A 17,500-nucleotide genomic window follows, 5' to 3' on the forward strand; every position below is an offset into this window, starting at 1 on the left:
GTGTGTGAGGGTGTGTTTGAAGGGTGTGTGTGAGGGGTATGTTTGAAGGCGTGTGAGGGTGTGTTTGAAGGGTGTGTGAGGGTGTGTTTGAAGGTGTGTGTGTGTGAGGGGTGTATTTGAAGGTGTGTGTGAAGGGTGTGTTTGAAGGGTGTGTTTGAATGGTGTGTGTGAGGGGTGTATTTGAAGGGTGTGTGTGTGAGGGGTGTATTTGAAGGGTGTGTGTGTGAAGGGTGTGTTTGAAGGTGTGTGTGTGAGGGGTGTGTGAGGGTGTGTTTGAAGGGTGTGTGAGGGGTGTTTGAAGGGTGTGAGGGTGTGTTTGAAGGGTGTGTGTGAAGGGTGTGTGAAGGTGTGTTTGAAGGGTGTGTGAAGGGTGTGTTTGAAGGGTTTGTGAGGGTGTGTTTGAAGGGCATGTGAGGGTGTGTTTAAAGGGTGTGTGTGTGAGGGGTGTGTGAGGGGTGTATTTGAAGGGTGGGTGTGTTTGAAGGGTGTGTGTGAGGGGTGTGTCTGAGGGTGTGTTTGAAGGGTTTGTGAGGGTGTGTTTGAAGGTGTGTGTGAGGGTGTGTTTGAATGGTGTGTGAGGGGTGTTTGAAGGGTGTGAGGGTGTGTTTGAAGGGTGTGTGTGAAGGGTGTGTGAAGGTGTGTTTGAAGGGTGTGTGAAGGGTGTGTTTGAAGGGTTTGTGAGGGTGTGTTTGAAGGGCATGTGAGGGTGTGTTTAAAGGGTGTGTGTGTGAGGGGTGTGTGAGGGGTGTATTTGAAGGGTGGGTGTGTTTGAAGGGTGTGTGTGAGGGGTGTGTCTGAGGGTGTGTTTGAAGGGTTTGTGAGGGTGTGTTTGAAGGTGTGTGTGAGGGTGTGTTTGAATGGTGTGTGAGGGTGTGTTTGAATGGTGTGTGAGGGGTGTTTTGAATGGTGTGTGAGGGTGTGTTTGAATGGTGTGTGTGAGGGTGTGTTTGAATGGTGTGTGTGAGGGTGTGTTTAAATGGTGTGTGAGGGTGTGTTTGAATGGTGTGTGAGGGTGTGTTTGAATGGTGTGTGTGAGGGGTGTATTTGAAGGGTGTGTGAATGGTGTGTGTGAGGGGTGTTTTGAATGGTGTGTGAGGGGTGTTTTGAATGGTGAGGGTGTTTTGAATGGTGTGTGTGAGGGGTGTATTTGAAGGCTGTGTGAGGGTGTGTTTGAAGGGTGTGTGAGGGGTTTGTTTGAAGGGTGTGTGAGGGTGTGTTTGAAGGGTGTGTGTGAGGGTGTGTTTGAAGGTGTGTGTGTGTGAGGGGTGTATTTGAAGGTGTGTTTGAAGGGTGTGTTTGAAGGGTGTGTTTGAATGGTGTGTGAAGGGTGTTTTTGAAAGGTGTGTGTTTGAGGGTGTATTTGAAGGTGTGTGTGAAGTGTGTGTTTGAAGGTGTGAGTGTGAAGTGTGTGTTTGAAGGTGTGTGAGGGTATGTTTGAAGGGTGTGTGTGAGGGTGTGTTTGAAGGGTGTGTGAGGGTGTGTTTGAATGGTGTGTGTGAAGTGTGTGTTTGAAGGTGTGAGTGTGAGGGGTGTATTTGAAGGTGTGTGAGGGTATGTTTGAAGGGTGTGTGTGAGGGGGTGTGAGGGGTGTGTTTGAAGGGTGTATGTGAGGGGGGGTGTGAGGGGTGTGTTTGAAGGGTATGTGTGAGGGGTGTGTGAGGTCGTCCACAATGCTGTTGGCTTTGCGGTTGCAGCATGTTGTGTAAATGTCCATAATGCGATCCGAGACCAGTTTCCAAACCAGGCAGTGATGCAGCTGCTCAGGAAGCTCTCAATGGTCCCTCTGAAGAATGTGGTCAGGATGGGGGAGGGAGATGACCTTTCCTCAGCCTTCTTAGGAAGTAGGAAGAGAAGGAAGAAAGCTGCTGGGCTTTCTTGGTGATAGAGTTGGTGTTGAGTGACCAGGTAAAGTTCTCCGCCAGATGAACACCAAGGAATTTGGTGCTCTTGACGATCTTCACGGAGGATCCATCGATGATCAGTGGAGAATGGCCGCTCTGTGCTCTCCTGAAGTCCACAATTATCTCTTCGGATTTTGTCACCATTCAGAGACGGGTTGTTGCTCTACACCAGGCTGTTATCTGCTGTACCTCCTCTCTGTATGCTGACTCGTCGATCTTGCTGATGAGACCCACCACCATCAATGTGTTTGTGCATTAATGTGTTTGTTTGTGCGTGTGTGTGTGTGTTTGTCAGTCTCTGCATATTTGTGCATTAGGGTGTTTTTGTGTGTTTATCCATCAGTACGTTGTGTGTGTGTGCGCGCATCAGTGTGTGTGTGTGTGTGTGTGTGTGTGTGTGTGTGTGTGTGTGTGCGCGTATGCGCATCAGTGTGTGTATAATATAATCCCACACACTGAAATGGAAATGGATTGGTGTCCCATGTTGTGTATCGCTGCTCTCCTCTTCTCTATTCCTTCATCTGATCATAAAAGTGATGATATAAATGATAATGGCTTGTGTATCAGCTCAGCCAGCTGCCGAGCATTCTGGGTAATGTGCCCCATTTGTATGTTTATTTCTTTTTCTTTATTTATTTTATTCTCCTGAGTGTGAGGCCTGTTTGCCAGGTTGTGTGTGTGTGTGTGTGTGTGTGTGTGTGTGTGTGTGTGTGTTATTGAAAGCCTGATAGCGCAGATTAAGCAGCGTGTAGATGGAACTTCCTGCCAGATAGCGCACCCCCATCGGGCTGCCTGATACACGCAGATTAAAGCAGGCCGAGTGTGCGCTGCCAGATACAGACCCAGTGCCAGACTGCAGCCTTTTATTTTCTCATTCATATGCACACACACAAACACACACACACACACACACACACACACACACACACACACACACACACACACACACACACACACACACACAATATGACGCAAAGGTAAAAGAGAAAATAATTCATCCTGTCTGTCTTCTAGTCTGTTCATTAGTCTAGTTCTGTTCTTTAGTCTAATTGTATTCCCTATTTTAGACTCATCCTCTTGTCTAATCTTCTCCTCTAGTCTAGTTCCCTCCCTTAAGTACATTTTCTAATCTCTGTCTCTTAATCTAGTTCCTCCTACAGTCTAGTCACAACTCCTAATCTGTCTTCTAGTCTATTCCATACCCAAGTCTAATCTATACATTGGTCTAGTTCATCCACAGTCTGCTTTGTCTTCTTATCTAGTTCTGTTCCACCGTTTAGTTTATTATTCAGTCTAATCCCATTCCCTGCTCTAATCTGACTCCTAGAATGGTCTATTATCATCTTTCTAACCTAGTTAACTCATCTATTCTCTTCCTATTTCCAATCACAACTCCTAATTTAGTCTATTAATCTAGTCCTGTCCCCTAGTCTAGTGCGTGAATCTAGTCACTTCCCATAATCTAGTCCTGTCCTCAATCTAATCTTGTCTCCTAATCTAGTCCTGTCCCCTCTTCTAGTCCATTAATCTAATATTGTCAATGAATCTGATGCACCAATGTAGTTACTGCCACAAATCTAATCTTGTCCCTTAATTTAGTCTGCTAATTTAGTCAATTCCCCTAATCCTGTCCTGCCCCCTAACTATCCTTGTCACTTCTTATCTGATCTAATCTATTCACTAACCCCAAATGTATTCTTTTCCCACAATGTAGTTCTGTCTCCTAATCTAGTCCACTAATCTGGTCACTTCCTGTAATCTAGTTTTGTAGTCTAGTCTGTTCCCTACTCTAGTCTCACCCCTAGTATAGTCCAGTTCCAAGTCTAATCCTGTGTTCTAGTCTATTTCTATTCAGTGCAGAGATGTGTATGTATGTATTCCAGTGTATTTGTCCTCCTTACAGCGGACACGTCTACAGGTTCTCAGTCTCCAAAACTGAACCTCCACTGTACCTCCTGCAACCACAATCCAGAGCTGACCTCCAGTCCAGAGCCGAGGCTTTGAAGATTCATTATATCGATAGCCCTGAGAACCTGTGGTTAAATATGCATTCTGTGTGTGTGTGTGTGTGTGTGTGAGAGAGAGAGAGAGAGAGAGAGAGAGAGAGACTCTCTCAGGGTCAGAATAATACTGCAGTCTGGTCCTGAGCACTTTAACATTCCGCCTGCAGTGTGAGGAAAATGGAGCTCCACTCACCAACAGTTCAATTCCATCCCACCTCCTGTGGCCCCTCGTTCAGTCAGGGTCAGACCATCAGAATGTGTGTGTGTGTGTGTGTGTGTGTGTGTGTGTGTGTGTGTGTGTGTGTGTGCGTGTGTGTGTGTTACCTGTGTTTGCATTTGTCTGGAGGAGCTTTTTGTCAGATTGAGTTATAGCAGACGGCTGAGTCGCAGCCCACAGCGATGCATGCATTATTCAACACTGAGCAAACGAGAATCAACACAAAGACGACGAGGAAAAGCGAGCATGAATATGGAAATCGGGACACGCCCTCTGTCCTGCCATGCAAATAGCTTTATATTATTAACTTAGGAACTTATTCACTTATTAGTCAGCGGGATTCAGGACCAGAGTCTTCATTCAGATTGGAGTTTTCCTTGTTATTTCATACCACCACCACCATTATGATATGATCACCACCACCACCATTGTTAGCTATGGTTACTAGTTGGCTGTCTCTCAGTCATGTCTCCTAGTCTTGTCCAACATCTAATCTAATCTAATCTATTACTCTCCTAGTCTAGTCCAGTTCTTTTTCTCATTTAAGACTAGTTAATTCCTGACCGCTACTTTCCTGTTTCTAATGCAGCTGTTCCACTATTCCTCAGGTCTGTTATAACCCCCAATCTAATCCCACTGATCTCCAAGTCTATTCTGTCTTCAGTCAGCCTGTAGCTCTATCTAGACTGTCCCTAGTCTGGGTTTTAGTACTAAAGTCTAGTCGATTTACATTAGTCCCCGGATGGGATTTCAGCATCATCTTCATCTTCTTCCTCTCTGAAATGTGACTTGTTTTTATCTACTGCACTGCTGATTGATCAAAGTGTGTGTGTGCGTGAGTGTGTGTGTGTGTGTGTGCGTGTGTGTGCGTGTGTGTGTGTGTTTGTATGTGGGTGTAGAAGCCCTCCTCTCCTGCTGCTCTGATTAAGAGATGATTAGCAAGGCACTGCGCTTGATGGCTGTCACTCAAAATCTCCCACTGAGGTTTTACATCTCCATCAGCACTGAAACATCACCAGCGCTTCTCTCTCTCTCTCTCTCTCTCTCATGCTGTCTGTTTCTTGTTTTTCTCTTTGTCTGTCTGTCTGTCTCTCTCTCTTTCTGTCTGTCTGTCTGTCTGTCTCTCTCTCTCTCTCTCTCTCTCTCTCTCTTGACTAACTCAGAGCAGCTTGTTGGAACTTTACGCACGCACGCACGCACGCACACACACACACACACACACTCCTAACTTATTTGACTTGCCCTAATAAAGCTGTATATCTGGAGGATGATCAAAGCGAAGGCAGAGACGCTCTCGTCTCATCTCATCTCCTCTCGTGTCGTCTCCTTTTTCTCTGAGATTTTTTTCTCTCTCACTTGTCTATTTGATGTTTCGAAGTTTCAGAACAAAGAGAGTGATGAATTATTCATGGAGAGATTTAGACAATGGCGTCACGTCAAATTCTTACGGCTTAATTACAAAGTACAAGTAAAGACAGATTACTGCAATTACAGCCGAGTTACTGTGATGTCATTATCGGCTTCCTGAGACAGAACTCGACCTGCAGATGCTCGAGTCGTGGCTATAGATAAGGAACAGAGACAGGAGGAGTGTGTGTTGTGTATTTCACATGTATTTGTAAATACACACTGCTTCAACAGCTGCTTTTTTAATGCGACTCACTCGTATAACTGAGCAGCTGTGGGCTTAGGGGCTTTGGTTCAGCTGGGACTTTCTGATCCAAGGTCTAATGCCTTAACCACTAATCTTCAATCGCCCCATGTATTTTATGATTTATATATTTTAAATACATTTTACACCAGAATTCCTTCTGTGGGCAGAAACATGAGATTATGAAATTGAGGTATTTTTTCTTTTCACATTTTTTTTTACGGCATTATTGTAATACGCTATATATTAAAATATTGGAAAAAAACGGTAGTTCTGTGTAAAAGCAGACATTGAGACCCCCGTGTATTACATTAAAATAGAATTATCCTCATTTCATAACACCTCTACAAAGATTCAACTGTGAGATTGAATCAGATTCCTTCTAACGAAGCATTGAATCTTTGACTTCCCTTAATATAGTTTGAGTTACAAGTGTGAGAAAGTATCAGAACATTTGGTGCGTTATTAACCGCTCATGAACTTAGATCATATTCTAGTTTTTTTTTTCTTTCGTACACACACTTACATGACCACAGAAGGAAATAATAACCTTTACTGTCTGTAAAAAGTGTCCATCAAAGCTCCATCTACCAAACTTGTGGAAAGCCAAAAACAAATGGAGCTATGATATTTGATTGGTTTAGTTATTTCTCTTTCTCTCTTTGTCTCTTTGCAGCCTCCTCTCAGGTGAGTGAGTTGCGAGTGGAGAAGATCGACCAGCGCAGCGTGACTCTGGCGTGGAGAGAGTCAGCCAACCCCAACAGCAGCAGAACAGAATATGAGATTAAATACTACGAGAAGGTACAAACCCACATCTCCTTCAAAACGTCAAGAGCCATAAAAATGGGGCGAAGATGTGATTCCTAGATGCAGATTCTGTCCTCATTCTTGTTCCTCATGATTAAGTGGGTGGGACTAAATAGGAGAGATTCCACAGTTTAAGCAAAAGGTTAATTTAAGTACCTCTAAATTAGGGTTTCTCTCACATACAGTTCCAAAAGAGAGCTTATACAATTATTAATACACACCTCCAATTAAATGTGAGCAGGGCTAATTATAGAGGGGAGGAACCTCTCCAGGTTCCCTCAGGGAACAAGAAGCTGCGTTAACGATTTCGGAACGTTTCCGCGTTGTCTACACGCTGAATCACGTATGTAATCTCTCCAATGGAAAGCGTCACGACCAGGAATTTGTAAAAGCACATGGCGTGAAGCCCACCCTAGCTTCTGAAAGGAGAAGGAAGCACTGCAGGGGATGCCAGCAGTGTGGCCTGGAGACGCAGCATCTCATTCCCCTTCTTGGCCTCCTGGAACCTCCCGATGACCGTATTGAGCAGCTCTATCCCTGTCCGAGAGATTCGACAGTGTGAGCCATAGGTGTCTCTCCAGTGAGAATCTCCAGGTCCAGGTCTCTCCAGGGTGGCTAATGCCTACAGCGGCCTGTTAAGTGTCGCCGTTCAGCGGAGCTCTTGGGCCTTTTGGCCGCCCGGGATTCCATACACATCTATCTCTTGCAGCAGGTCAGCCTGATAGGCCTGCAACAACTGCTGAGGTGTAAGGGTCTTGGTGGGCTGGAGTGTCTGGGTTTTCAGGGACGTTAAACCACCCGGGGAGAGTTAGCTGACCAGCGACTCTTTCAGTCCGACGATGTTAGACTAAAAAAAGGTGTTAGGACTGAAGAGGTGGGCCGAGAAAAGCTTAGCCCAGGAACTTGAACGTCGCTCAGTCTCAGCGAGAGCGGCGCCAGAACCGAACAATCTGCACAGACGGCTCCCTCGAGACCCGACTTATTATGCTCCACTCCCAGGCAAGCTACACATAGCCAGAAAGTGTGAATCGTTTTCTTGCTAGCCTTCATTTTATAGATTGGTTTTGGACTCCTAAAACTTGCCATTGAAACAAACACACATAAAGCGCTTCATGAACAAACAGAAGCTAGTGCTGGCTTCACTCCATGTGCTTTTATAGCGTCCTGGTCGTGATGTCACCCCACCGGTGACGCCGCGCTTTCCATTGGACGGATTACACATGAGATTCAGAACGTGGACAACACGAAAGTGTTCCCCAAGCGTTGTTGATGCAGCTCGAGTTCCTGAAAACCTCATTAAACACTTTCATTGTGGTTGTTGGCAGCAGAGGGCGCTAAACTCTGCTCTGTTCAGTAATATTGTTGTCTAATTCGATTTGATTTGCATAATTTAATGCCTGAAAAAGCAGGAAGTGTGTTTTGAATTTAGACAAATTAAATAAGCGTACACACACACACACACACACGGGGGAAAAGACCAGATTTATTGCCTGCATTTTTCAGGGTTGTTGTGTGGAAGTTGTCGCTGAGGTTATTACGGAGTGTGTAGCATCTTGAGGCGGGTAAATATCAATATTACATTTTAATAAAGTCGGAAACACTAACACACTCCATGTGGACATGTACAGCCATTTTTCCACAAGAATCAAAATTTATTACAACATTATTCTTGACGCCTGACAGCCTGATCATCCTGCATCATCACACCAAACATTTCTGTATTTCTCTATTTGTGGAGTTGCATCGTTTAATACACACATCTGCAATGTGTTTCTGTATTATTTATTTCTATCTGCGATTTTCCCAAACTTGTTTAATACTCATTTAAATGTTACGTAAAAACTATTGTGGTGATGTCATACAGTATAATGTGTGTGTGTGTGTGTGTGTGTGTGTGTGTGTGTGTGTGTACGTGTAGGAGCAGAAAGATCAGAGTTACTCCACAGTTAAAACCTCATCCACGAAAATCAGTGTGAACAACCTGAAACCCGGCACCACCTACGTCTTCCTCATTCGCACCTGCTCCAGCCCCGCCCCTTCGTCTCTATACTCTGCCCCCTCTTCATCCTCCTCCTCATCATCATCACTCCTCTCATCCTCTTCACCCTCTTTATCATCATCATCATCATCATCATCATCATCATCATCATTATCAGCCTCTGTTCCTGCAGTTCCTCCTCCGTCACCACCTCCTCTGGATTACGGGGCTTTCAGCTCACCGCTGGAGCTGCAGACACTCGGAGAGTGTGAGAGCGCACACACACACACACACACACACACACACACTGCACACTCTAATATGCACTTTAATAAACACACAACACACAATTATATCACCAAACAGATTTAAACTAAAGTAACGAGTCTGAAAATATAAGAAGTAAAAGTACAGATATTTGTGTAAGAATGTTATGAGTGAAAGTAAAAAGTTGTCAGAAAAATAATAAGTAAAGTAAAAAACTGATACCAGAAAAATCTACTTAAGTACAGTAACAAAGTTTTTTTACTTCATTACTTTCTGACAAATACACACACACACACACACACACACACAAATTGATATGCAGAAACCAAACACTGCATACACTCCAAACACAACTTCATATTTGTGCTGTTGTTCATGTAGATGTAAAACACACACACACACACACAATCTATTTTTATTGTTACATATACACACACAATGGCAAACTAAAACACACACAAATACAAATGCACAAACGTCAGCTCAAATATTAGCATGTTTATACACACACACACGCACGCACACACACGAAGAGGCCATTAAAATGCATCAGTGTGAGTGTGTGTTTGTGTGTGTGTGAGAGCATCTGTCAGGCTCTACTGCTTTTACACAGGGCTAAATGGCTACTGCTGCACTGCATACTAACCACGACCTCCCCTTCTCTCTCTTTCCTGCTCTCTCTCTCTATCTGTGTGTATGTGTGTGTGTGTGTTTTTGTGTGTGTGTATGCAGTGGCCTTGGCATCCAGTGAGCAGAGTCCGGTGGTGATCTTGGTGGTGGTGTCAGTAGCTGCTCTTATTTTGCTGCTGTCTCTTGGTGTAGGACTCCTCATCTGGAGGAGGTAACAACATACCTGTAACTACACACTTGTAACATAACACACCCAGAACAACGCACCTGTAACAGCTACATCACACCCGTAACAACCCAATCGTAACAACTACAACATACCCAGAACAATTTTCCTGTAACAGCTACATCACACCTACAACAGCTACATCACACCTGTAACAACAGCTACATCACACCTACAACAGCTACATCACACCTGTAACAACAGCTACATCACACCTGTAACAACAGCTACATCACACCTGTAACAACAGCTACATCACACCTGTAACAACAGCTACATCACACCTGTAACAACAGCTACATCACACCTGTAACATCTACAATGCGCCTGCAAATACACATACGTTGCAACAGTCCTCTAATCACACACAGATTTTTTTTTTAACATGAATCCTGAATTTTTCCTGGCACACACACACACACACACACACACACACGCGCACACAAAGGTGTCATAAAATGAGCGATCTCTATACAGCAGGACTTGCAGCAGCTCTGCATTAATCAGCGTGATGAGAATGGATTAGATGGAGGCAGCGTGAAATGGCTTTCATTCATTCCTCCTCTGCACCATACGCACTGAAGGCTTCTCTATTGTCAGTCCACACACACACATACACACACATACACACATACACAAACTCTGTATTCATCTACACACCTTCCACACACTTTACACTCAAATGTCATATTTATAAATTTGGATTTATCGAGCTTGGGTTTAAAAGGCTGCCCGGTGATGTATGATGCGTGTGTGAGGAGCTTATTAGAGTCGGGAACATACATCACGCGTGACACAGCATCGAGCACACGCACGAAGAACACGCCGGGAGAACACGTGAAAAGAGAACACACCGAGAGAACACGCCTCATACCTCAATTATAGAAAATTTAGATGCTGGCGCTCAGGCGTGTCCAATTCCACAAATAATATGAGCTGTACGAAGACAGAGAGGCCTGTCTGACTGACACACACACACACACACACACACACACACACACACACACACACACACACGCACACACACACATTTCTTATTTATAAGTCATTAAAACGTAGGAGAGTCCAAATCAGTGCAGTATCTTTTTGAAATACATTAAAATAAGTAAATGAAACATTTATATATTTAAATAAATATAAATATTTAGTTAATTAATTAATTTATTTATAAATTATTTTGAATGAATGAATAAATCTTTCAATATCCTCACATTTCTTAATTGTAAAGCATATATAATGTTATATATCAGGTAAACACCAGTACAACCATTTATTTTCTTTTTTGTTTGAAAAGAATCGATTTAAATATGCAAACGATACACATTTGATTGATTAGTATGTGACAATTTATATGTTCTAAAATCAGATTTTAGCATTAGATTATGTAAAAAATATTAATAATAAAGTAATATTTAATTCTAGTTTATTTCTATAGCACTTTTAACTATGGGTATTGTCTCAAAGAATGTAATTATAGAACAAAATTCACCTATTTAATTTATGCGTATTGATGTAATTATATGTTTACTGAAGAATTGGCAATAAACCCATTAGGAGAAAGTGGAATTGTTTTCCTGAATGGCTAAAAGTCGTGTTAAAAGCTCATTGAGCTGAAATGTTGGCATGAAGGTCATTTTAACATCATCACAGTGTTTAGCTCTTTTTTCTGTCACATTTATACACAGATACAAAGCACACATTTGTTTTTCTTTTGATGTAGCATTGTTGTTTCTGCTTTGAGTGTGTGTGTCTGTGTGTGTTTGCCACACATCTCGCCTTGCTTCATTCCTCCGTCTCTAATGTAAACAGATCCCCTGGTTTTTACACTCATTTACGTGCAGAGCGAGACCAGACGCTGATAGCGTGACAGCTCTGCGCTCTGGTGTTCACAGCTGTTTGTAGATCCGGGGTTCTCAGGGTTTGACTCGTGCTGTCTGGATCATACAGGAGCACAGTGGAATATGTGCCAGTCTCGTCTATTGCTTTTTGTGTCTCTGAGGCATGGTGCTAAGTGTGTGTTGACTATCGACGGTATGATAAATGTGAAGATAGATGTGTGTGTGTGTGTGTGTGTGTGTGTGTGTGTGTGTGTGTGTGTGTGTGTGTGTGTGTGTGTGTGTTAAACTTTGATGGCAAGAAGAAAAAAATCTCTTCTGGATCTCTTAAGCCCGAGTGTGATCCTGTCTGAATTTGAAACGCTCTGTTCTGTCACTTGTGATAAGAGAAAAGGATTTGGTTTGTAAGTTAATTAGATTTCCAGCTCGAGCATTTCAAATGCTGTTTTTTCCAACCTGGAATTATATATCTCCTGACTTCTATTGTTCTAGTTTATAAAACTCTGAACTCAAAGCAAACAAAATAAAAGAATCTTTCGAGGACTCGCCTGAGACGTGACTGACGCCAAGTTCTCTTGAGCGCAGTATCTTCAGACTCTCAGTGTTGATTGTACGATGTATCTTATGGAAGCATAGAAGAAGCATAATTTAATTTAAGATGTAATATTCAAAATGGAAATGTATTTCTGTATTTACATTTTTATTTTTGCTTTACCATGTGTAAAATTTGATGTAAAAGGAAAATGGAAATGAAGTGATATACTTTACATTTGCCATTTCCAATACTAGTTTTAAATATGTAAATTACATACAAATATTTACACAAGTTGCAAAATAAAAATGTATAAACCATATTGATTTGATTTGTGTCGCATGTCCAAACAGAAATGGCTGCAGAGTTAAATGTTATTTGTCTAAAGCATTTGGACTCACGATTAGAACACTTACGATAACATTTTCCTCACAACACCGTGGGGTATTTGTTTAAAATTCAGTGTGTATTTCAAAATGCATTGAGCCAAACGTATAGAAAAAAAAAGTTGGCAAAATGGTGATTTAAACGTCTTTTTAGTGCATCAGCAGTCACAAAAAATGCATTTTCAATTAATCCAGTTTTCAGTAATTTCAGTAAGTCCTGAATTTTTATGAAGCCCAATAAGAACCAAAAAAGCATCTGTAGATCTACAGCTTAATTTTTCACAATTTGTCTTTGATATGATGCAGTCTGATTTCAGCCACTTCTTCTCCATCCTACAGCAGCTAATGAGAAGGTGGAAGTTTTAGGGCCGCTGCGTAATGCACTCTGAGGAAAGAGCTATCTGCTCTCTTCTACATACATGAGCTCACAAACTGCAGTGATTGACATCAGACAGAAGAACTCCTCCCACACAGACATGTTTAGTTTGGTTCTCTTAAACTCAGCTATGGACGACTGTGGCATCTTCAGGATTCAACCTCTGGATAATGAGCAACACTCAGAACCTCAGAGCTCATTAACAGTCTCCAAACCTTATCAGTTCCTGTTGCTGGTTATCACTTGCAGCTAATCTCATGCTTTTGTGCAAAATATGAACCTGATTGGATCTCATTGGGAATGGAAAAGACAAAGACGTGTGTATATTTGTTCAAAAAGCTTTGTTCAGATTTGTTCAGTTCAGAAGTTGTTCTGCATTTCGGGCCAAGTCTGAAAACTCATTCTCTTGTTTTGTGGTTTTTTTGTCTCTGAGGCTTTTTCTTTCACCAACCTGTAATGTGTTCTCGGGTGAAATGAAATGTTCACCTTACCTCAGACTGTAGTTCCTGTGAAGTGCTCTCACAGGAAGCTGGTAAAAGGGGTGGATGAGAATGGTTGGGCAGGAGGAGGTTAGGGGAGGTCATTAACCAGGTGAGAAACAGCATCCTTAATGATCTGTGGAAAAGATGGAGCTGCTGACAGAGAGCTGCAGTAAACTCGAGAAATTTTGCAGTTAGTTAAGGAGATCTTGTAGAAGGAATCAGCAGGATCTGGCAGTTGGAAATGTTTGACGACTTGATCAGATTCTCATTTAAAACTTCAACCCTGAGCACTGTAGATATTAATATTTACTCTTTAATGACACTTGATTCTTTACTTCTCAAAATGCCTTTTTACTCTCACTTCATCTCTACCTAGAGTGATGCGGCGGAGCTTTATTGCTTTCGTCTGTCCAGCTCTTTCACCGTCTAATGCATCCAATCAGCCCACAGATCTGATTTTAAAGTATTAATAAACATTGCATCACGCTCGCCATCTCTTAGATTGATGACTGGCCGAGCAGAGTCTCTGGTGTCATGGGTATGCTGCATTGTATTCTGGGAAATCTAGAAACAGCATTCTTAAGGGAGTGTGATTATTTAAGCAGTTCAGGTTGTTGTAGTTCAGTGGTTAAGGCTCTGAGTTACTATTCAGAAGGCTGGATGTTCAAGCCCCGTTATCGCCAAGCTGCTGCTGTTGGGCCCTTAAACAAGGCCCTTAACCATCTGTGCTTCAGGATTGCAGGACCCCAGCTTTCTAACATGACTGTGATATACAAAAAAAAATTTTTCCTTTTTTTATTCTTAGTTTATATTTCTCAGTCACTACACCCCTTCAGTGTAGCACAAGCCAGAAAGAAAAAAGTCTACAATTTATAGACGTTTCTTCAATCTCTGAGGCATTCGATCTTTTTTTTTTATGCCTCCTTCATCCAAAGGCCAACGTGCGCTCTCTTTTATTTCCCCTCCGTACCGAGAGATTTGCTGGCTTTTATTTCCCGCTGTAGTGGAGATGTGGGTTAGAAGCCCATCAAATCCTCCACAGTGGTTTTGTCAGAGTCCATTTTACTGAGCTCTCGAGATGGAGGAAAGCTACAGGAGGCTAAAACACTCCTGCTGCGGAGGGGAAGGCGCTTTTCAGCTTCTGGTGCTGCAAGATTTATTGTATTAACAAAATTAATACAATCTGAAAAATAAACCCTGGTTCGAAAGCAGTTTGTTTTCTGTCGAGAAAAAAAAAACAGAATGTCAAAGCTAATTAACGTGTAAAATTACATTTTTGGGTAAAAATGAAGCCATGCTGTGGGTCGAGCTGTGAGCCTGGATTCTACAATTAGCTTCGTACAAACTCAACTTCACTCTGAGGTTCTGGAACTCAGCCTTGTATTTATTTCCTGAAAGGTAGAAAGCAATAAAATGATGTTCTTGTTTTGTTTTTTTCACCCTTACAGACAGTGTGGTTACAGTAAAGCCAACCAGGAGGGAGATGAGGAGCTTTACTTCCAGTGTGAGTATAAATCAAAGATTGTGTGGGTTTACATCTGTATTGGCCACGCCCATAAATTTAGTACCTGCCCTTCTGTATTATTCATTTATACATAAATATTTTTTGCATTGACTCCACCCACAGGTTTAAGGAAAAAGAAACATTAATAGAGAAGGAAATTCATAAATAATAGACATACACAAAATGTTGCTATTTCGCTACACACACACACACACACACACACACACACACACACACACACACACACACACACACACACAGATGACATCACCACTCACATGAGGATGGACAGAAGGCAGTATTCTATATGACCTACAGTAGAAACTCTTTCACAACAGATTTGTAGTCTTTCGGAGTTGATCAGTGTCGTTCCTTTCTCGTGTCCTGTCCAGTTAAGATCCCAACCCGGAGGACGTACATCGACCCGGAGACGTGTGAAGACCTACTGCAGGCTGTTCACACCTTCGCCAAAGAGCTGGACAACTCAAGCGTCAAAATCGACAGGATTGTTCACACGGGTATAATATCTCAGCTTTGACTCCTGTTCATCTCCGTCCATTACACACACACACACACACACACACACACACACACACACACACACACCTCACAAGCACATGTCAAATAATACAGTCCTGATAAAGTACCAATAATATTCCAACAAAATCAGCTGAGAACAATCTGTAGACCTCCACCTTCCTTCACATGCACAAGTCTATGAATATTTATAAATATGCAAATTAGACAACACCTTCTCACCTCCTGCCAATGACCTAAGCATAAAAGTCATATTTCCGGTCTCCGATTTAATAAATAGCATTCAACCTGTTACCTTGACAACTACTATCCATTCATCACTAGCGTTAGCTAGCTAGCAGCATTAGGGTTGTTCTAGCTATGTGTTCTTCATGATTTTACTTGTTGATAGTTTGGATTTAATTGACACAAGGAGTGTTGTGAAACTGAGTAAAGATTTGGCCCCACCCCTACATATATATAGATCGGATTTAACATTGAATTTTAGTCATGATGGTGATTTATTTATTTATTTATTCATTCATTCATTTTAATTTAACACATATTTGCTCTTCATGCGCGTAGAGCTCCAGTTTATGTTTAAAAGTTGTGCCTTTGTAAATCCTTGTAGTGTTTTAATATTCGAAACGTAATGTTAATAAGTTTGTTCTGCGTCACCTTTTCTTTCAGGAGATTTTGGGGAGGTGTGTCGCAGCTATCTGAAGCTGCCCAGTAAGCGCGAGCTGCCGGTGGCCATCAAGACTCTGCGGAGCGGCTGCTCGGAGAAACAGCGGTGTTCGTTCCTGTGTGAGGCGGGAATCCTGGGGCAGTTCGACCATGCCAACATCATCCGCCTTGAGGGGGTCATCACCAGAGGTACAGAGAGAGAGAGAGAGAGAGACAGGGAAGTGATGAGGAAGAAGCGAACTGAATTTTCATGATCAAAGTCATTCAGTAGTTAGAGGTCATCTGATTCATCTGTGTTGCCAATAATCCAGCACCAATAGTTGATTTCTGGAATTATCTGCAAAAATCTATACAGATTTTTCTGGCCTCCAGTCTGCTGTCATTATTAGAGCGACCTCTAGAGGCGAATCAGTGACACCACGTGCTGCTCGGTTTTATGCTTGAGGCTGAGCGCTGCACGGAGAGCGCTATATTATATTTATTATTTATTCATTATATCATTATTAATTAATATCATTTATATTTATCATATAATTTTTGGTTTTTATTCAGTATCCATTTTATAAACTATCGGTTAATTAATCAGTTATTAGCATGTAGTACAATTGAAAGAAGCTGTCAGTATCGGTAAAATCCATTATGGATCAACCTCTAATCAATAACCAGATGTTCTCCTGAGCCAGCAAGGGAGGGGAAATTTAGATAATGATGATGATGATGTCATGTTGGAGAAAAGGAAGTCAAGTGGACAGCTGTATTTCCCTTGAAGGTGCATATAGTCAAAAGAAAAATGAGTGAGACTGTCAGACTTCTCTCTCTACGGTTTTCTCTCAAAAATCCTCAGAAATTGCGTTAAGAAGCAGAAGATGAGCGGCACATTGTGGACCGGGGGATTAGTGAAATATTAATCCCAAACACACGCAGGTAATGCTCTTAGAGAGTAAAAACATAATCAGATGAAATAAATGAGAAACTCATACAGGCTGTGATGATAATCTGGGGGGTTTTGCCTGCATGAGATTCTTCTTAATGATTATGGAAATGAATGGAAGTTAAACAAGCTTAAGGAAAGAAACCTGGCTTCCCTGAGGGTTCTTCAGATGGATAAGGATCATTGAGGATACTGAATAACCCCCTTGAGTACCATATGGTACCTTTTAAAGGGTCAAACAAGGCCAATGTAGATAAATCATGGATACTCACAATAGATTCAAGATGCATTTGGTGTTTTTTTATGCTTAAGTGCTCAAGTAGCTGACCATCAATGGTTTCATACACTTTAGTGTGTTATAGCTGAAGGTTTCTTAATTAAGGTCATTTAATTGATGTTCCCCAAAAGTTATTGGTTGGTTTTGAAGCAGTTCTTTGTGTTGGAGAGACCCCAGAGTTATCAGAAGGAACTGTTTGAAAGACATCATGAGGCTGATTTTCACTTCATAGACGAGATCTTTTCTGAATGTATTTGTTTTACTGGTTCTTCAATCTTTTTTGTACAATGAATT

General features: G+C 42.0%; 1 protein-coding gene across 1 annotated transcript in view; it reads left to right on the forward strand.

The window, feature by feature from the left end:
* The window catches only part of LOC124396365 (ephrin type-A receptor 7-like), a gene marked incomplete at its 5' end in the record, with an annotated part of 79,680 nt that overhangs the window by 56,866 nt on the left and 5,314 nt on the right, over positions 1–17,500 (forward strand). The window contains 6 exon segments of the mRNA XM_046865470.1: positions 6,449–6,573; positions 8,498–8,825; positions 9,557–9,665; positions 14,740–14,795; positions 15,188–15,313; positions 16,002–16,187. Coding sequence (XP_046721426.1) covers positions 6,449–6,573; positions 8,498–8,825; positions 9,557–9,665; positions 14,740–14,795; positions 15,188–15,313; positions 16,002–16,187 — 930 coding nt within the window.

The sequence above is a fragment of the Silurus meridionalis genome, chromosome 14, assembly GCF_014805685.1.
Source record: "Silurus meridionalis isolate SWU-2019-XX chromosome 14, ASM1480568v1, whole genome shotgun sequence".
Classification (NCBI taxonomy): Eukaryota; Metazoa; Chordata; class Actinopteri; order Siluriformes; family Siluridae; genus Silurus; species Silurus meridionalis.